This window comes from Eriocheir sinensis, chromosome 9 (assembly GCF_024679095.1).
Source record: "Eriocheir sinensis breed Jianghai 21 chromosome 9, ASM2467909v1, whole genome shotgun sequence".
Classification (NCBI taxonomy): Eukaryota; Metazoa; Arthropoda; class Malacostraca; order Decapoda; family Varunidae; genus Eriocheir; species Eriocheir sinensis.
Genome location: NC_066517.1, coordinates 17,288,183 through 17,310,450, shown reverse-complemented (window position 1 = coordinate 17,310,450; position 22,268 = coordinate 17,288,183). Strand labels below are relative to the sequence as shown.

At 42.9% G+C, this 22,268-nt stretch overlaps 1 protein-coding gene across 1 annotated transcript in view; it reads left to right on the top strand.

Annotated features, from left to right (window-relative positions):
* Nucleotides 1-3,387: 3,387 nt before the first annotated feature.
* Nucleotides 3,388-22,268, top strand: part of LOC126996039 (protein Wnt-11b-2-like) — a 70,510-nt gene continuing 51,629 nt past the window's right edge. Inside the window, exon 1 of the mRNA XM_050856041.1 lies at nt 3,388-4,857. Coding sequence (XP_050711998.1) covers nt 4,796-4,857 — 62 coding nt within the window. The 5' untranslated portion in view covers nt 3,388-4,795. The remainder of the gene's footprint in view (nt 4,858-22,268) is intronic.

Here is a 22,268-nt window from a genome sequence, read left to right as displayed (position 1 = left end):
TTTAATGTAAAATAATAACTCGCCCGGCCCAGCGCACATACTTCATCCCAGCTGCCCGCCCCGTCGAGTAATACACAAGTCGGAGGAGCGGGTGCATGGCCTTCCTCTGCTTATGTTCCGATGTGGAGAGTTACTTATGTGTGTGATTTCCTTGCGGCTGTTTCTGTCTGTCTCTCTGTCTGTATGTTACTCTCTCTCTGTCTCTTTCTCTGGTGTTTGCATTGGCGGAGTATTATAATGTTCGTCTCTGTTTCTGTCTGTGTCTTTCTCTGTTTGTTTCTCTGTCTGTCTGTTTCTCTGTCTCTGTCTGTCTCTATTTTTTTGGATTGCCGAAGCATTACAACGATCGTCTCTCTTTCTCTGTCTGTCTCTTTCTGTCCGTCTCTCTCTGTCTGTCTCTCTGTTAGTCTCTCTCTGTCTGTCTCTCCGTCTCTCTGACTGTCTCTTTCTCTGTTTGTCTCTTTAAGAAAGTGATTAGTTTTGAAGTGACTATTTTGATCTTACTCTCTTCATGTCATGTGGAGGAGGAGGAGGAGGAGGAGGAGGAGGAAGAGGAAGAGGAGGATGAGGAAATGGAGGAGGAGGAGGAAAAGAAAACGGAAGAGGAGGATGAGGAAATGGAGGAGGAGGAGGAAAAGAAGATGGAAGAGGAGGATGAGGAAATGGAGGAGGAGGAGGAAGAAGAAAAAGAGGAGGAACAGGAGGACTGAGTACGCACGATGAGGAATAAAAACTAACGAGCGAGAGGAGTCATATTACCTCGCCGGCACTTAAAAATTAGACCAAGGATTTTATGGGCGCTGAGAACTTTGAAGAGATAGAGGAGGGGGAGGTGGAGGAGGAGGAGGAGGAGAAGGAGGAGGCGGAAGAGGAGAGCTGGGGTACGAAGGCGGGAGAAAAAGTAAGTGTTGTCTGATTTATGCTTCATTAACTAATTTTGAAGACGAAGTTTATGGGCTCTGTACCGAAGATGGAGGGAAGGGACACGGAGGAGCGGTCACAGGAGAAAGTAGACATGAAATTGACATAAACATTCTCTTATTCCCGTTTCTTCTTCGCTTCAGGAACGAGCGCACGAGGGAGAACGAGGGAGAGGAAGGTGGACATGAAAGGTAAGGGTGAGAGGGTCTACCTAGCTATCCTCAGGTAAGTGGGAAAAGTTACGTAAGGCGCCGGGCCCACCTTGATGCTCCTTGAGGCCACCTTCGTAGTCACCTCACAAAAGGTAAATCAAGGTAAACACTACTTTCCCGACGTTAGGTGTGATGGAAATGCAGACTATTGGAAGGGGGGAGCGGGAAGGGTTAGGAGGGGGAGAGGTGGGAGAGAGAGAGAGAGAGAGAGAGAGAGAGAGAGAGAGAGAGAGAGAGAATAACAGACAAACAAACAAACAAACAGACAGACAAACAAATAAACAGACAGACAGCAAGAAACAAAAACGGTAAGAAACAAAACAACAAAGGAACAACAACAAAAAAACATCGAAATTATGACCGCAATGTGCGTAGATTCTTTCCTTCTTAACTCGACCAATGATAGACTAATTATGCCACTGTAAAAAAAAATAATGGACGCTAATTTGACGCTGAGTGCACTAACCACATCATTACAACCAACTGCATCGTTAAGTACAAAAAAAAATAAGAATAAATAGTTCAGTGTGTTTAATTATGAAGGAGTAAGGATTAACAAGCAACAAAGAATTTAAGAACACCAAGTAAGATGGATGATTCAATTAAAGTCAATTCTATGATGCGTTTAATTATCAACAAGTATTAACGCACAACAAAAATGATACAAGAGAATGCAGCCAAGTGGATTCATCAGTTGAGTAAATTCTTGGGCAGATACTCAACATTCCTGCCTCGTTATTTCTCATCCCAAGAAGAAAGCCGCGGAGAAAAAAACGGCATCCTCGCAGCATCCCTCCCTCTGTCGCTTTTGTGAGGTGCTGATTGTATCTCCCGGGCGGGGGCGCGGAGGCCATATCTCGGTGTACTTAATTGCCGGCCTCCACAGGTTATGAAAGGGTGGCCAAGACTTGCTGTGGGGGGCGAGGAAAGGGGAGAAAGGGGGGGAGGTGTCTCTACCGATCACCCTTCACCTTCCTACATTCACCCTTCCAAACCATGCACCTCCAGCTTCCCATATACACCTTCTCTCTCTCTCTCTCTCTCTCTCTCTCTCTCTCTCTCTCTCTCTCTCTCTCTCTCTCTCTCTCTCTCTCTCTCTCTCTTTTATTCCTTCATTCCCTTCGCCTTTTTCCTTTTTCCTTCTCTTTTTCTGCTTATTTTCGTTCTTTCTTCTCCCTCTTCGTCTTTCTCATTCCTCTCCTCACCCTTTCTTTTCTTCTCCTCATTTAATTTTCATCTCTCTCTCTCTCTCTCTCTCTCTCTCTCTCTCTCTGTCTCTCTGTCTCGCTCGCTCGCTCGCTCTCTTCTCTTTTCCAACACATAACCTCATCATCAAACTTTCATCTCTTGCCTTCATCTCTCTTTCCTTTACCTCCACCTCTCCCTTTCCTCGTTTCCCCTTGCACCACACGATTACCTTGATCTCCTCCCTTCGTCTCTCTCTAGCCTCCTCTCCACCTCCCGCATTCCTTATTTCCTCATTCAATACACGGTTACCTTGCTTCCTAATCCTCCTTTGTTTCTCCTTTACTGTACGCCATTACGCCCATTAGCTTCGCGCATCCTTCCCTTTCAAACGTAACTCTGGAAACAAGAAGGAAAGTGCGATTTATGCTGTATGATTCTTAACCACCACCAAGGGCACGTATATATAGAGTATGCCCCTAACTTTACTTCTTTTATCTTTAACCTGCATATCCTTACACTTCCATATCCCCAGTCATCCCTAGTCCTTCATTTCCCAAGTAAATCTCCATCCTTGCGTTTTCTTTCCAGTTTTCCACTACTTCAACGATCTTCTAAACTTTTTCATCCCAGTCTCTGTTTTCCCATCTCTCACATTCCTGTACTAACCTCAAACACACACACACACACACACACACACACACACACACACACAAAACCTTCCCCCCCCACAAACTTTCTACGAACCCCCAGTGATCCTATCTCCCTCCTTCCTCCCTCCTATCATCGAAGTAGACAGAAACAATTACGGGATGGAAGTTTAAATGTCGAGGGTAGGTTTTTCTTACGTTCTTGGAGCAAGTATACACGATAATTATAACAGGTTCATGACGAGCAGGTAAAGAAAGTGAAAAAGTTATGAAAAAGGATGATAAGAGGAAAGATATGAAAGGAAAATATATGCGAAACTTATGTAATTTCAGCATTATCTCTTTTTTCAGTAAAGGAAGCAGCTCAAGGGCAAAAATATATGAGAGAGGGGAAAAAAGTCTGCTAATATATATAATCACTGCTCCTGTATAATAAGCTATAGATGAATTGCCAAAAGAGAGGTCAGTTTCGTAAGTCATGTTCATAAGTATGATAAAGCCTATTTCAACTGCAATGTATCTCTTAGCAGTCCACTTCCTGCTCAACCTAACGACTCCACAACCCAGCATCCGAAGATCAGTCCATCTGAGTTTGAATGGCAAGTTTACCGCCGGAGATTCTGTGTGCGTTACGGACTGTGCTGTGCCGGGTGGAAGCTTAGTGGTAGAGGTGAAGAGGGTCTGTTAATGCCTCAGCTTCCCCTGCACCTGTCCTCGCCTTATTAAAACCCCTTGTTATCGCCCGCCGCGCTACTTGGAGACAGGGTGCTTATGTATCCTTCGTTGTTCTTAATCTCCGGGTTGTCTAAGCCTAAGAGGCGTTAAAAGGGGTTCCATGTTCAACACGTTTTTGTATGGAGGCTAAACCACTATACGGAACCCAAAGTAGAGGAGAGGGAGGAGAGGCCGGCGGGAGAGGAGGAGGGACAGAGGAACGAAGGCCTGAAGAAAGGGAGTGTGGCATCGTCGTGTTCATAGAGAAATAACCACGTGCTTGTTTTAGTGTAGTCACCGTCTCCCTTCCCCGCAGCGCAAGACAAGAGCTTTTTACAGTGCTACGTATGTGGGAGGACGTGGGTGCGAGCTGTCAGAGGCGGAGGAGGAGGAGGACGGCGACGACGAAGACAAGGAGGAGGAGGAGGAGGGGAGAGGAGGAGTCACACTCACCTCGCTCCTCCCCCTATTTCCTTGCCAGTAATGAGCAAGGCAAGGCCGGCGCGGGTTGTCCAGTGTTGGCTGTCGCTGTCCGCAGTGTGTGTGTGTCTCATGCCCCGCCACACGCAGCCATGAGAGTCGCGCGTTCGCCGGCCACGCTACCCCCGCCTCCGCCGCCACCACACCGCCGCCCTGACCGCCCGCCATGCACCAGCTCTGAGTGAAGGTAAAGAACGCTGTCGCTGGGCTAGTGTCTCCGTCCTCGGCTACTGACGGCCACGCTCTCCACAGCCATGAGGCGTCTTGCTACCCCCGCGCGAGTCCCAACCACGATGGAAACTTGCGGTCTGAGTGTAACACGAGCTCTCGGCGACGCGGACTGAGGCGCAGAACGAGAACCACAGTGCAAAAAAAGAAGGGAGTGTGTCAGTTTTTCTTTGTATTTTTCTCAACTTGAGGGTGAACCGAGGACTGTGAGGTGTGGCTCGGAGGTGGCCGGTGAGGTTATTGAGAACAGTGACTCTGACTGAGATCAGTGAGTGTCGAGACGAAGGGGGAGCGCGGGCGAACGCTGAGGTGAGGCGAGGAGGCGAGGATTACTGTGTGTGAGGTGCGTGCGGCGGCCTGGAGGATGTGATGGCCCCGAGACCTCCATAAGCCAGCCACCAAAACATGAGGAGATTATTCTTGATTCTGGCTATCAATGTTATCACGGCTTGGTCAGTAAACTGGCTGTAAGTATTAATGTTTGGTTTTAATTAGTGTTTAGTGTTTGTATGTGTTTGTATTTGTTTTTGTGTGTGTTTTAGTATATAGAATGCTGTAAAACGGGCTATAAGTATTAACGTTTGGTTTTAATTAGTTTGTTTAGTGTTTGTGTGTGTTTGTATATGTTTTTGAGTGTGTTTTAGTATGTAGAATGCTGAAAAACTGGCTGTAAGTATTAATGTTTGGTTTTAATTAGTGTTCGTTTAGTGTTTGTGTGTTTTTGTGTGTGTTTTAGTAGTACAGAATGCTGAAAAACTGTCTATACCTACTGCTTAATGTTACACGCACACGCACACGCACATACCCACCCACACACCCACACACACACACACAGCTCTCATGGCGGGCTGTCCTCATGACCTTGCAGTAAACTGGGCTGGACTTGCAATGCCTTTATCTCATCAGTCGTGCTGCTCCCAACGCGGCTAAGTTACAGGAAAGGAAAATTACAACCTCAGCCAAGCCTCCGGAGGGGAACAACTTAAGGCTAATAACATGCTTTAAATTTTTACCCATTGTGTGTGTGAGTGTGTGTGTGTGTGTGTGTGAGAGAGAGAGAGAGAGAGAGAGAGAGAGAGATGCTTACAAATTATGTCTTTCAAGTGCTATCTTTATAAAGCATTCCAGAGATCAAAGTTAATTAACGACACAAAGACTCTCTCTCTCTCTCTCTCTCTCTCTCTCTCTCTCTCACACACACACACACACATGCCCAGACATCAGCGGCCCATCGCGGCAGTCTTGTGGCCGTCATTACACACACTTGTCGGGAAATATATTGCCTGGCCCGCCCGCCCTCCGCCTCGCCGTATTTTACTCCCGCCGCCGCAAACACCACGGCCGAAGCAATTACCCGGTGACTTTTTTCCCTCGCCACCCAGAAACCAGGAAGATGGGGGCAAATTTTACTTACAGAGGCCGTCAATATATTCCCATTCAGAGTGATTGAAGGGCGCAACTGGCCAATACTAGCAGAGTCTTGTAACCAGCCATCAAAAACAATTTCCTGCTGCGTCTTGGGGGGTGTCTGCTTGCAAGGCCCGGGTGGTAAAGTGAGAATGGCGATGATAATGCCCCGCCCTGAGGAAGGCTGCTGGTGGCATCCGCGTAAACACTCAGCCTTACGAGCCTCGAGGTTAAGCTTGATACAGCCTCGTGTAATTGGTGACCGGCACGCAAAGGGTTGCCTCCTCCCCCACCCCGGCCCTCGGAGTGGTCCCCCGGGCTTAATGGTTGTAGATTTGACCATTGACACCCAGCAACTCCGCCGAGGCACCCGTCACGTACCCTGCCGCCGGGTGTCTTCCGCTTAGCGTCCGGGGAGGGTATGAAACGATTACTTTCGCGTGGGTCCGGGGTAAAGAGGAGTTCGGATGATGGAGAGTTTTATCTTGCGCTTCTGACAGCTTTCTGGTCGGTGAGACGGAGCTCCCTCGTCATTATCTTGGGGCTACACACTGTCAGGGATGCTGAGGCCTGGACTTGTTTTGACTGGCACGATGAGCGCTATCAATCTTTCAGTTTCGTCTCAACTGATAGAAAGAGGAGATGGGAATGAAAGCAGAAAGATGGGGTAACGGAGCGGCCGAGAAGTTAAATTGTTTCAAGCTCCTACACAACCAATTGGCTTTGTTTCTAGCTGCTACACAGAACCCGTTGCCGTTGTTTCTCGCTCCTATAGATACACACAACCCACTGCCCTTTTTCCCAGCTCCTACACACGACTTTTGCCTTCACGCCTCTGTCGCCCGCTATATCTGAGGTCTCATCGCCGCCCGCTTCCTATGGTTGGTATTGTCAGAGGCTCCCACCCCTCACACCAACTAATCTCAAGGGCCAAAAAGGAGGTTAATCGAGTTCTAATGAGTGTTCTTTTAGGTTCACGGTACAGAAGAAGTTTCAGACTACCACCAGGGTCATAAAAGTACCCCTGGAAATGCCCTAAACTCCCACGAAAGACTAGTAAATTACGTGTCCTTGGGTGCAGAAATGTTTAAAACTATGGCCATGCTTCGTCTGGTGGCTGGCTGGTTAGGTCGCGTCTCTTTACCCTCAGTGCCGCTACCCGAGTCCGCTTGCTCTCTGTCTCCCCTCGTGCTCCTCCTGACTCCTCGACTTCCCAACACAACCTCCTCGATTTTCTTACCATTACTATAGTCTGTTCACTTAAGTCTGACCCAAGCTGACAATATAAACCTAAGCGTGTTCGTAAGCACAGTGCAGATTAGCAGAAAGTGCTGCGTGAGATAAACACAAACAGAGGTTAAAGAAAACTTGGAAGCCATAGCAGTAGACAATCAGCACTCAGCTTGCAAACACGCTTAGGTTTATGTTGTCAGCTTGGGTCGGACTTAAGTGAACAGACTATACTACTACTCGTTCCTGTCCGCTCACCCTCGTAAAACGCACCTTACGTATCTCAATCTCATAATACATCTTTCCCATGCATCACTTACAAGCGCTAACACATTCAGTAACGTCAGTATGCAAGCTTTTTGTTGCTCTCCTCATCCCTCAAACCATTTAGCAGCCCACTTAAGCCCCGTCACTTAAATACGCGTTCTATCTAATCTCTATCAGGCCCTCACACCCCCTTTAGCAGGCTGTTCCTTATACCGTCACTTAAGTATGCGCCCAATTTATTCCCCTTTCACCCTTCATAAGGAATTTTCTTAAGGTAATTTCACCTTTTGTCTGCGGTCACACGCGAGGTTCCTTGAGTGACTGGCTAATTGACTGGCTGAGTGACTGGCTTACAGATTGTCCGACTGACTGGGTAATTGACTGGCTGACTTAATGGCTAACTGAATGACCGATTGAGTGGCTGACTGACTGGCTGACTGAATGGCTAATTGACTAACTGACTGACTGGCTGAGTGGCTGACTGAATGACTAATTGACTGGCTGACTGAATGACTGACTGGATGGCTGACTGAATGACTGACTGACCGGCTGACTGACTAGCTGACTGAATGGCAAACTGGATGGCTGATAGAATGGCTAAATGACTGGCTGGCTGAATGGCTAACTGAATGGCTGAGTGAATGGCTAACTGACTGGCTGGCTGAATGGCTGACTGGCTGGTTGAGTGTATGATAGATGTCTTATGTCTACGGTTCGGCCCCGGCGGCTGTTCGTATATTCCTTTGTTGTGACGCCTGGTGGACAAATCATTCAGCTAGTTAAGGGGAGCAAGGCAATCTGAATCAGGCGGTTAACTTTCTCTCAGTCACGGCTTAGCGGCTGCGAGGAGGCGGTGCGCGACGTGGCATAAATATTAGTGGGGACCTGGCGGCAATGAGTTACTGCCGCCGTTCATCGCCCACTCGTCGCGGCCTCACTGGTACTTTATTCCTCCCATCTTCCCTTGAATCGCTGGTCTTGGCGGAGTCTGTAGCGGTCAAGTTCGTCGCGGCTACATTACCGCTTTATTGTTCTTGTCTCTCTAAGAATCACTGGGCTTGGTGGAGTCTATTGAGGTTAAGCTTGTCACGGCTATATTACTATTTTATTATTTTTGTCTGCCCATGAATCACTGGGCTTGGTGGAGTCTGTTGCGCTTACGATTGTCACACGCGTACATACGGACACACGGCACCTTGTTAACTATGGATTTTGATAGTTATAGGAAAAAAGTCTAACTGTATGGATTTTGATAGTTATAGGAAAAAAGTCTAACTGTATGGATTTTGATAGTTATAGGAAAAAAGTCTAACTGTATGGATTTTGATAGTTATAGGAAAAAAGTCTAACTGTATGGATTTTGATAGTTATAGGAAAAAGTCTAACTGTATGGATTTTGATAGTTATAGGAAAAAAGTCTAATTGTATGGATTTTGATAGTTATAGGAAAAAAGTCTAATTATATGGATTTTGATAGTTATAGGAAAAAAGTCTAACTGTATGGATTTTGATAGTTATAGGAAAAAAGTCTAATTATATGGATTTTGATAGTTATAGGAAAAAAGTCTAATTATATGGATTTTGATAGTTATAGGAAAAAAGTCTAACTGTATGGATTTTGATAATTATAGGAAAAAAGTCTAACTGTATGGATTTTGATAGTTATAGGAAAAAAGTCTAATTATATGGATTTTGATAGTTATAGGAAAAAAGTCTAACTGTATGGATTTTGATAGTTATAGGAAAAAAGTCTAATTGTATGGATTTTGACAGTTATAGGAAAAAGTCTAACTGTAATGATTTTGATAGTTATAGGAAAAAAGTCTAACTGTATGGATTTTGACAGTTATAGGAAAAAGTCTAACTCTATGGATTTTGACAGTTATAGGAAAAAGTCTAACTCTATGGATTTTGACAGTTATAGGAAAAAGTCTAACTGTAATGATTTTGATAGTTATAGGAAAAAAGTCTAACTGTATGGATTTTGACAGTTATAGGAAAAAGTCTAACTGTAATGATTTTGACAGTTATAGGAAAAAGTCTAACTGTATGGATTTTGATAGTTATAGGAAAAAGTCTAACTGTAATGATTTTGATAGTTATAGGAAAAAAGTCTAACTGTATGGATTTTGACAGTTATAGGAAAAAGTCTAACTGTAATGATTTTGACAGTTATAGGAAAAAGTCTAACTGTATGGATTTTGACAGTTATAGGAAAAAGTCTAACTGTATGGATTTTGATAGTTATAGGAAAAAGTCTAACTGTATGGATTTTGACAGTTATAGGAAAAAAGTCTAACTCTATGGATTTTGACAGTTATAGGAAAAAGTCTAACTCTATGGATTTTGATAGTTATAGGAAAAAGTCTAACTGTAATGATTTTGATAGTTATAGGAAAAAGTCTAACTGTAATGATTTTGACAGTTATAGGAAAAAGTCTAACTGTATGGATTTTGATAGTTATAGGAAAAAAGTCTAACTGTATGGATTTTGATAGTTATAGGAAAAAAGTCTAACTGTAATGATTTTGATAGTTATAGGAAAAAAGTCTAACTGTATGGATTTTGATAGTTATAGGAAAAAAGTCTAACTGTATGGATTTTGATAGTTATAGGAAAAAAGTCTAACTCTATGGATTTTGATAGTTATAGGAAAAAGTCTAACTGTAATGATTTTGACAGTTATAGGAAAAAGTCTAACTGTATGGATTTTGACAGTTATAGGAAAAAGTCTAACTCTATGGATTTTGACAGTTATAGGAAAAAGTCTAACTCTATGGATTTTGACAGTTATAGGAAAAAGTCTAACTCTATGGATTTTGATAGTTATAGGAAAAAAGTCTAACTCTATGGATTTTGATAGTTATAGGAAAAAAGTCTAACTCTATGGATTTTGATAGTTATAGGAAAAAAGTCTAACTCTATGGATTTTGATAGTTATAGGAAAAAAGTCTAACTCTATGGATTTTGACAGTTATAGGAAAAAGTCTAACTCTATGGATTTTGACAGTTATAGGAAAAAAGTCTAACTCTATGGATTTTGACAGTTATAGGAAAAAAGTCTAACTCTATGGATTTTGACAGTTATAGGAAAAAGTCTAACTCTATGGATTTTGACAGTTATAGGAAAAAGTCTAACTCTATGGATTTTGACAGTTATAGGAAAAAGTCTAACTGTAATGATTTTGACAGTTATAGGAAAAAGTCTCACTCTATGGATTTTGACAGTTATAGGAAAAAGTCTAACTCTATGGATTTTGACAGTTATAGGAAAAAAGTCTAACTGTATGGATTTTGATAGTTATAGGAAAAAGTCTAACTCTATGGATTTTGACAGTTATAGGAAAAAAGTCTAACTCTATGGATTTTGACAGTTATAGGAAAAAAGTCTAACTCTATGGATTTTGACAGTTATAGGAAAAAAGTCTAACTCTATGGATTTTGACAGTTATAGGAAAAAGTCTAACTCTATGGATTTTGACAGTTAAAGGAAAAAGTCTAACTCTATGGATTTTGACAGTTAAAGGAAAAAGTCTAACTCTATGGATTTTGACAGTTAAAGGAAAAAAGTCTAACTCTATGGATTTTGACAGTTATAGGAAAAAAGTCTAACTCTATGGATTTTGACAGTTATAGGAAAAAGTCTAACTCTATGGATTTTGACAGTTAAAGGAAAAAGTCTAACTCTATGGATTTTGATAGTTATAGGAAAAAGTCTAACTCTATGGATTTTGACAGTTATAGGAAAAAGTCTAACTCTATGGATTTTGACAGTTAAAGGAAAAAGTCTAACTCTATGGATTTTGACAGTTAAAGGAAAAAGTCTAACTCTATGGATTTTGACAGTTAAAGGAAAAAAGTCTAACTCTATGGATTTTGACAGTTATAGGAAAAAGTCTAACTCTATGGATTTTGACAGTTAAAGGAAAAAGTCTAACTCTATGGATTTTGATAGTTATAGGAAAAAGTCTAACTCTATGGATTTTGACAGTTATAGGAAAAAGTCTAACTCTATGGATTTTGACAGTTATAGGAAAAAGTCTCAAGTCTACAATGCCTTTCGAGACGCCAAACAACAAGCACAGCAAAGATTCCTCTCCTGATTGCCGATAAATTATGGGCGGTATAATGACCCCATCTGCTTGTCTGGTCGGGCTATTTTTTTTTGTTCGTGTTTTTGTTTAATCGTTTTTCTTTTTGGTCTTTTTTTTTTTTTTTGCTTTTTACCGTCCTTTTGTTTTTCGGGGTTTATGATTTTCTGACATTTATTTCTGGCCTTTTTGTTTTTTGTAGTTTTTGTTTTTTTGTCTTTTTTGTTGTTTTTCTTGTTTTTTTTGTCCTTTTTGTTGTTTTCTGCATTTGTTTTGTTTTATGGTGAACTTTTTGCTTTCCTGGATTATCTTTTGGCCTTGAGCTGCTGTCTTTACCCCCCCCCAAAAAAAGAGAAAAATAAAAGATATCGGCCGTCTGCTTCCTGTCACCTAGCAACGGCAAGCAAGCAAATGAGAAAACGCCTTACTAGGAATTTCTCGTCTAGTTCTCCTGGTCGTTAAGTTAATGAGACGTCCGATAAAGATGAAGCAATGTAAAAGTGAGGACTTATCGAGGCACTAAAACTGAGGTAAAGAAAGAAAGAGAGAGATTGAAAGAATGAAAGAGAATGAAAGAATGGGAGGGAGAGAATGAAAGAATGGGAGGGAGAGAATGAAAGAATGGGAGGGAGAGAATGAAAGAATGGGAGGGAGAGAATGAAAGAATGGGAGGGAGAGAATGAAAGAATGGGAGGGAGAGAATGAAAGAATGGGAGGGAGAGAATGAAAGAATGAGAGAGAGAGAGAGAGAGAGAGAGAGAGAGAGAGAGAGAGAGAGAGAGAGAGAGAGAGAGAGAGAGAGAGAGAGAGAGAGAGAGAGAGAGAGAGAGAGAGAGAGAGAGAGAGAGAGAGAGAGAGAGAGAGTACACTAAAACATTTCCTTGTAGCTTTGGACGCCATAACAGCGGGTTTCTTTCGACCATTCGCGTTTTATTATATCTTTATTAAGTTATTTTCTTTGTGTTTAGCGGGGCATAAACCTCGGCGCCGGCATTCCACGGTGATATAAGCGCCATAAAGGAGGCGGGCCAGGTAAATGAGGCGTAATATTTTACCTGTCGGGTGCGTCGGGCCACGAGCGTTTACCTGTGCATGTGCGTTACAGGTGCGTGCGTGCGTGCGTGCGGTGCGTGAAGTAAGCCCGGCGCCGACAGGTGTCTCAGTAGATCATTCTTAATTAAGCAGGTGCGCCTTGTCATCAGGTGTGCCGGGGCCGTAAAGGAGCGTAATTTGGGTGTATTACCGAGGCAGGAATTCATATTGGCGAGTTAAGGTGAACTGTCCGCTTTTATGTTTACCTCAAAGTGTGTGTGTGTGTGTGTGTGTGTGTGTGTGTGTGTGTGTGTGTGTGTGTGTGTGTGTGTGTGTGTGTGTGTGTGTGTGTGTGCCAAAGGTTTATTGCGCTATACAAAGGCATACGCAGGGCACGTCATTACCAGGTGTAACGTATTATTACACCGCTACTTTTGCTATCATCACCCCCCCCCTCACCCCCCCACCCCCACCACCACCTCCACCACCGCCGTCGCCATAATTGCGATATATTACGTGAAGCAGAATTTTTTTTATCACGTTTTTCGTACCCCGCCGCTTAACAGGAACTTGTACTCCGGTAATGACGCTGTGAGTACTGCTGACCACCCGCTCCGCCCCGCCCCGCCCCGCACCACCTCGCCAACCCACTGATCGCTGCAATAAGAAAAACTGTAACAACCTGAGCTGCTAACCAACCAACCAACTGTAACAACCTGAGCTGCTAACCAACCCACCAATTGTCTTCCCATACTTCCATGTTTCTTCTCCTCCTTTGCATTCTCCCTTCCTGTCCATCTCCTCTTCGCCGGGGATTCTCAGCTATTCACATACTTCAATAAATCAACGAGTGGTCGCTTCAATAACATCATGATATAAAGTTAATAAAATAGAATCTGGTAAGGAGTGGGAAAGGGGAGGGAAGGGCCTTGGGTATCATACAGGTAATACTAATAGTTTTCACAGGTACGTATCATACCCTCACTAAGGAATGATGGCGAGAACATTCATCGTAGACTCACGGTGACTTTGGCTGCCATACGAAATCTTACACAGAACAGAGAAAAATAATCATAAAAGTACTAAAAACAACCACTAACATAAGGACAGAAACGGGGACATGTGAACCAGGTAAAGCCAATTAGAAATGTAGACAGGTAGACAGGTAAAAAGACAGGTGGTACAAGGGATGAACACAACACAGAACAGATACGAAAACTAAACAGACAAGACAAAGAGAAAGAGAAGAAGAGGGAGACAGGTAAAACACGACATACAGGTAACAATCCCAACACTCAGCACGTCGCATATGCAAAGTACGTACAGGTAGCTTGAAGTGTGACCCTCATTACAATCTTAAGCCACTCAGCGAAGGTGTTACGTTACAATCAGTTCCCGCAATCCGAGTCATTAGTTGCACCTCGCCGTACATTCATAATCGACAAGAGCTTACCATTAGTGCGTTCCTGCGAGGCGAGACATTAACCCCCGCCCCGCCGCGCATAGCTAATTCATTGGCTCGCCTTTGTGGGTGTCGGCGGTACGTGGAAGTGACGTCTTTGGCAGCGAACAGAGGCAACATGAAGGACGGGTATTGGTGAACTGTACCGATCGCCTTCACTAGCAAATTACGATGAAAAGAAACAGGAAATAAATAGGAAAAAGAATAAAATGGAAAATAGAAAAGAAAAGTAATCGCAGAAGTGTGAAAAGTAAAACAAATAGATAAGTAAAAAAAAAAAGGAAGAGAAGGGAAAAATATAAATAAAAGAGAGAAAAGAAAGGAAAATAAAGAAATAGTAATGGTGTGATAGAAGTATGAGAAGAAAAGAAATAGCAAAGAAGTAAAAGAAGAAAGAAAAAGAAAAAAATGAAAGAAAATATATAGTAAGAGTATGACAATTATGAGGGGAAAAAATATTGGAAATGAAGTCAGCGGAACACAACGAAGCAAAAAAATAAAATAAATAAATAAACAAATAAATAAATAAAATAAATAAATAAATAAATAAATAAACAAATAAATAAAAGTCACATTAAGTATTTTTAACTTCCCACGGTCGTCACTTTTAACACCAAGCCTTCATGGACTCAACCCTCAGCGTCCCTGGATTCTAAACCTTTATCAAGTCCCCATTCGAGGCATATTTACCCACCACTTTTAACATCGAGCATACATAAACTCATCCCTCAGCGTCCGTTGCTCCTAAATCTTCTAATCGCCATTCAGGGTTAACATACTCGCAGCTTTTAATACTCGGCATGCATAAATTTTAACATAGGGCATGCATTAACTCATCCCTCAGCGTCCGTTGCTCCTAAATCTTCTAATCGCCATTCAAGGTTAACATACTTGCAGCTTTTAATACTCGGCATGCATAAATTCTTCATCCTTGGCGTTCGTTGTTTCTAAATCTTCCAGTCACCATATTTAGGCTCACATACTACTTTTAACAATGGCACGCCTAGATAAACCTCTTTGCATAGATTTATCACCCTTAGAGTTCGCTGCCTATGCTATGCCCACAGTCACATCGTTAAACCACCTTCCGCCATGCCCTCAACCATCCATTCCCTCCTGTTGTGTCAGCCATCAGTCAACGCTTGCATGTCACTTACGTGGATTCATCACTCATCGCCCAGGCCGCTCATTAACCCACCACCAGCCTCCCTGATCCATCCCTCACCGCCTGCACACCCATTATCACAAGGGTACTGAAGCTGTCACCTAGAGGATGCCCGAGTGTCCGAAATAATACCCTCCAACACACATATCTCTGCTTGTGTCTGACTTGCTCACACCACCACCACCACCATTAACAACAACACCAACAACAATCATTACTGCTGTTACTACCACAACAACAATAGCAATGAGTTTCAGTAAGATAAATGTCACCTTCCAACAAGCATCACCACCACCACCACTAACAACAACAACAACAGCACCACTAACACCATCACCACACCGCCAAGAACACCACCACCACCATCGAAACCACCACCACCAGCCACAGCAACAACAACAACATTAACACCTTTGCCAAACCACTAAGAACAACGCCAACACTGAAACCACCACCACCACCACCACCAACAACAACAACAACAACCATTACTACTACTACTACTACTACTACCACTACTACTACTACTACCACAACCATAGTCACCATCAACTACCATCACAGGTATAGCAATGAGTTTAAGCTGGATAAATTCAGACAAAAAGTGGGCCTACGTTTACAGAACCTGACGTGCGTATAGGTTGACTGACTGGCGCCATTTCCAGACTCATTAAGCTCTTACGCCCTTGTCTTCTCTCCAGCGTCACCCACACCACCCCTATCACCATCACCACTACCAGTATCACCACCACCACCATCATCACCACTAGCAACCAACCGGCCGGCCTCCTCTAACAACCTCATTGTATTCAACTTATGAAATCAAACTGACCAAACCGGCTAATCTTCAGGGAGTGACCTTAATTGAGTCGAGTTTATTAATGCCGCACACACACACACACACACACACACACACACACACACACACACACACACACACACACTCAGCTGCAGCCCATTTGATACATATGAATGAGGAGGGTGAGAAAGAAGAGTTTTCGATCCTGTCTTGTTACGACCCGATCCTGTCTTGCCTCAGTCCATACCTTATACCGAATACATATAGATGATGAAAGTGTGAAACCAGTAGAGCGAAAAGTTTCCGATTCTGTCTTTCTTCACCCCGGACCTGATACATTTAAATGACGAAAGTGAGAGAGAAGAAGAGTATTCAATCCAATCTCGTTACGGCCCGCACCTAATAGTTTATAGCTGACAAAAATAAGAAAGAAGAGTGTTCGATCCTATCTCCTCTCAGCCTGTACCTGGTATTATACATTAAACAGTGTAGATGACAATGACAGAAGTGAGAAGGAAGAAGGGTTTTCGATCCTGTTTTATCTAGACCTACATCTTGTCTCACCTCTAAAATGAGATACAGGGAAGAAGAATTAGAGATGGAGATGAATGGGAAGGATAAATAGGCTACGTATGAAGATGGAGAAGAAGGATGCAGGAGGAGAAGGAGAAAGAGAAGAAGTAGAGAAGCAGTTGGTGAAGGTGGTTTAAATGAGAGATCAAAGCAGAAAATAAAATATAGGAGATAATGTTGAAAGCAGTGAAGGAAGAAAATTTGGTGCAGTTAAATTGAGAGGTTAAGGAAGAAGAAAAAAAGGAGAAAACAAAGGAGAAACGATGATGGAAGCAGTGATGGGGAGGAGGAGGAGGAGGAGGAGGAGGAGGAGGAGGAGGAGGATCAAGAGCTGGGGGAGGAGATAAAAAAAGAGAAAGAGAAAGATGCTAGTAAACGTGTCAGCTTGTTAGAAAACGAGATGAAACCTGCTGTCAACATATACGAGGAGGTGTGAGATGAGGGTAAGGGAGGGAGGAGGGGCGGGAAGGAGGGACGGGAAGATGAGAGGCGATAATGATGTGGAGGAGAGCATCAACTAAGAAATGCAGGACACACGAGAGCTTGCTTAGACAGGACAAGGGAGGGAAGAGGTGCGGGGAGGAGAGATGAAGAGGAAAAGGAGAGGCGAAGAAGAGGAAGAGGAGAAGGGCAGCACAAACTATCGCCATCAATCATGAACTGTAAACGGTGAATCCTAGAAATGCAGAACACACGAGAGCTTGCTTAGACAGGACAAGGGAGGGAAGAGGTGCGGGGAGAAGAGATGAAGAGGAAAAGGAGAGGCGAAGAGGAGGAGGAGGAGAAGGGCAGCACAAACTATCGCCATTAACCAAACACTACAAGCGATGACTCCCAGAAATACAGGCTTGTTTGGAGACAGTGTGCATCAAATATTGGAGTGACGTATATTGGAAATTACTCCACATGAGTTTGATTAAATAACTGCTGAATGCTCACAAATAAGAGGTTTTAGGGGTATGATGCAAGGCTGGGTATATACAAAAGAACTCTTAAATCTTGCCAGGTTCATGAGAAAGCTGGTTTCCTTATCTTCCTAATTACTACCCGGAGGACCGAGTGAAGCATTGAGGCATTAAATCGCAAAAGCAGGAGCGAGAGAGAGGAGTAACTTTTAAAATCTCGCTAAGAAAAAAATGCGGAAAACAATCAATTTATACTTTAAGACTTGCTTGCTTTCCCTGAGCGTATCATATTCCAGAGTGAAGGACGAAGCCGTTCAGCGAATATAAAAGTCACATTTCTCAAGTGGGAATAAAAAAGCACAATTGCTAAACCTTGAAAATCCTAAAATAACTAAATAACGAGGAACATACGCAGGGCGGCACGTTGTTTCACTCACCCACCGCCTCCACTCCAGCGTTGCCAAATTATCGTACTCATCGCATTGTATTGTCGTAGTTTCTGACAAATAACTATAGCAAAAAAGCACATAGAAACATCGATAAATAGGAGTTTTAACGCTAACTTTAATTTTCTATCGTTATTTGTGTAGGTACGAGAGTTTGAGGCTTAAAAAGGATGAATACAATGTGGTGAATACGATAATCTGGCACCCCTGCTCCTCTCCCGACCACAGAGCTCCCGACGGTCCCTCCGAGCAAGCAGCGCCAGGCCTTAAATCCAGCCAGTAATGCAAGGACAGTACGATTAAAGCAAGGAGAAGCCTGACTCTTATTTGTGGAGCAATCTCTTTTAATACCAAGTAGATAATATTACCCTCCGCAGCAAGTGTGTCAAATCTCATTAGCCACGCGTAGGTGTGGAGCAGATTCGATCCGCCGCGACGCCGCGAGTATAGAAAGAAGTTCAAGAATAAACCTCGACAGACGATTCTTGTCTCGTGTGTCAGACATAACGACCAGAACCTGACAACGCTGAAATTGAAGTCTTTGGAAACTGGCATAAGAAAAAAAACTGGCAAAGTGCATAAGGAAATAAAAGCTTTTGGAGAATTACGAATGTGAAAGTTAGAAATGACTCTATAGTTACTGGATGAATGGAGGCCTTTTCAGAGAGAGAGTTTGTGATATGGACGGAAATCTTTAACTTTAAGAAAAAATTGGCAAAGTGCATAAGGAAATAAAAACTTTTGGAGGATTACGAATGTGAAAATTAGAAAAGACTCTATAGTTACTGGAAGAGTGGAGGCCTTTCAGAGAGAGAGTTTGTGCTACTTTGGTCTTCGTCATCAGGTAATAAAAGTGAGCTCCCCTAAGACACAAACTGCGCCAAGGAACACAATGCAATGACTGGTTGTCCCCCACTTTTTAATTCTCCTTGCTTTGCTGTTACTGGTTCAATCTTTATATCCATGTCTGCTCACCGAGGGGACTGTTTGGGTCTATATATATTCAGTTCATTTTCCCTTGACGCCTTTTAATGAATAATAATGTTAAAGGATAATAATGGATAATAATAAGAACACAAGAACATAAGAACGTAAGGAGTCTGCAAGAGGCCGGATAAATAAAAACTCAGCAATCTTCAATACTTCGACTACTTCATCTGTGCGGCAAGGCAACGACTCCTTCCACCTGTCCGCCTGTCCCACCTGACCCGCCCCTCACTGCGCCGCTCACCTGCCTCCAATGTGGCATCCTATACTTTTAGCGTCACCTGCCCACACCTCGAAGTTATCACACAGGTAGCTGGGCGGCAAACCTTAATTAGATCTTCACGCCGGCTTTCAAAACAATCTGCTTAACCTGTTACCCCCCTGTGTGTGTGTGTGTGTGTGTGTGTGTGTGTGTGTGTGTGTGTGTGTGTGTGTGTGTGTGTGTGTGTGTGTGTGTGTGTGTGTGTTAAATAGATAGATAGATAAATAGACAGAGAGAGAGAGAGAGAGAGAGAGAGAGAGAGAGAGAGAGAGAGAGAGAGAGAGAGAGAGAGAGAGAGAGAGAGAGAGACAAGCCCCCCGACAAGCCCGTTACACCAAGAAGCTAAAATAGAAAACCACATATGAAGGAATATTCTTAATCTGACAGGCAGGAAAACAGAGACGAGAGGAAAAAAATAAATAAAAACAGGTCGTAAAATTATGTGACTGGCAAAACGAGGAAACCAGTTATTCATTTTCCTGTTAGAATTAAATGATGAATACAAACCTTAGCAGAAAACAAATAAAACATGAACACTTTAAGTATAACGATTTTAGTCCAACTCGATCACGCTTTGGATGGTGGGGTTTTTCCTCTTTTTTCGAAGGAGGGAAGTTCTGCGCGTTTTTTCTTCCCCCTTTTTTTTTTTTTTTTTTTTTTTTTTTTTTAAAGCGAAAGGTGATTAGTGATGGGGAGGAAGGGAGGGGAATGGGGAGGAAGGAAGGGAGGGAGGTAGGGGAATGGGGCAACAAAAAAGGTGTAAAAAAAAAAAAAAAGCCCCCTAATCGCTGTTCCCACAAAGATAAAATAAATAAGTGGCCAAAAGGAGAGGTCAACTTCGGGAGGAGCGTTGTGCCCTTTTTTTTATAAACCAGAGGAGACAGTTCAAGGGCGTAAAAAAAGATAAAACAATAACGAAAAAAAAAAGCCCGCTACTTACTGCTCCTGAATAGAGTACAGAGGAGTGGCCAAAAAGAGAACTTGGTCAACTTCCACTGTAATAAAATCGCAGCCGAGATATCTATAATTCCCGATAGACCAAGAAGAGAGAATCGCCTGCAACCCATCAATTAGGGAAAAGAAAATGTAGACGAATCGCAAAATAATTAAGAGTGAACCAAATTGTGAATAAAACTTGAATGTCTGAAGAAGCCTTAAAAATATATATCATCACATCATTGTTTTAGACTTTAATTGCCTCCATTTTTGGCGCAGGAATGTCCGTAATGAAACGAGAATATTGGGTGCAAGGATGTATGCTGATTATACATAAGTGCTTGCTTTGAATAATGGATGCTCTCTCTCTCTCTCTCTCTCTCTCTCTCTCTCTCTCTCATACTTTTTCCTATTCTTTTCTCCAATTTACGTTTTGTTTCTATTTTTCTTCCATATTTTCTTTCCTTCTTTTTTTCCCCTCTATTATTCTCTCTCTCCTTCCCCCTCCTCTACTTTTCTCTTCTTTTCTCATATCAATTTTACGCTTCTCTTTTTAATTTCCCTCTCGTATTTTTTTTCCATATCTTCTTTTTTTCTGTTTTATTCGCTCACACACACACACACACACACACACACACACACACACACACACACACACACACACACACACACACACCTGCATCTGGACAATAATTAAAGCACTAGCCCGCCTTTTAACAAACACTGCAGGTAGAGCGATCCGTCATGTCTTACCTGTCCCAACCTGCTATTAGATTCCAATTTAAGAAGATCATCTCTCAAGAAATATTTCCAATCCTTTATTCGGCTTTTGGGAGATGGAACTAATCCTTTACTTTGGGTCTGACAGGAGGGACTAAAAAGAACACACACACACACACACACACACACACACACACACACACACACACACACACAGCCACACGCAAAATCTATGAACCGGGAAAAAAACAGGTTGTCACTATGAATAATGAGTAAATCTAAAGACAGCCTTCAGAGCAAAGAAAAAAAAAAAAAACGACATTAGCAGTTCTAAAGTGACCTTGGCTGTGTGTGTGTGTGTGTGTGTGTGTGTGTGTGTGTGTGTGTGTGTGTGTGTGTGTGTGTGTGTGTGTACCGCTTTCCAGCTTTGCTACTTTCGTCTCCTTGGTGGATTACCGATGATGGACAGGAAGAGAATTCGGGCAGAAGGTTGAAGAAGCAGAGGAGGAGGAGGAGGAGGAATAGCAGAAGAAAGAGAAAGAAGTAGAAGAGAAGGATGAACAGGAAGAGGGGAAGGAGGGGTGAGAGCTGGAGGAGAAAGTGTGAAAGAGGAACAAGACGAAGAGAAAGAGGAGAAAAAATAGATGGAGAAGGAAAGATTGAAAGGTTTATATATAAGAAGTTAGGGAGAGGGAGGAGAAGTTTAAGAGAAGAGTCGTGGGTGGATGTAACAGAGGGATTGAAAAAAAAAAAAAAAGAGGAGAAACAGGACGGGCGGGCAGGAGACTCGATTTGAAACATGGTAGGAAGCAGAGACGGAGAAAGATTATGTCGAGTGAATGAGACAAGAGGACAGATATTGGACTAAAGATGAGAGAAAACCCTGTGAAATAGACTGAGTGAGGGAGATAACCGAGGAAAGGGAAGAGGAAGATGCTGCGGATGAAGGGAGAGAGAGGGCTGGACGAAAGAGACGGAGAAAGATTATGTCGAGTGAATGAGACAAGAGGACAGATATTGGACTAAAGATGAGAGAAAACCCTGTGAAATAGACTGAGTGAGGGAGGTAACCGAGAAAAGGGAAGAGTAAGATGCTGCGGATGAAGGGAGAGAGAGGGCTGGACGAAAGAGACGGAGAAAGAGTAGGAACAATGAGACAAGAAGGGAGATGCTGAACTAAGGATGAGGGAGAATCGTATGAGGCATAGTGATGGAAATAGCCATGACAGGGGATTGAATACTATGGATGAAGGGAGAGAGGGTGAGAGAGAGAGGGCTGTATAATGAATGAGAACAACGGAGAGATAATAGTTAGCAGCGACTGACTGACATTAATAGAGGGGATTAAACCAGATGAATGGAGGAGATTGGGATAACGGGTGAGAGATAGAGAGGTTGAAGAGAACGGGAAGTGAGTGGTAATGAGATCAGGGACAAGGTGACAGGTGTGGAAGAGAGAGAGATGAAGTGGATAAGGTGGAGCAAGGGATGGGTGGGGAGATAGGTGGTAATAAGGTGCGAGAGGTGAGTTAATATATATATGGTCGGTATTAAAAGACACTTCGGCTCCTCACATCAGCTATTTCTAAAGGTCAA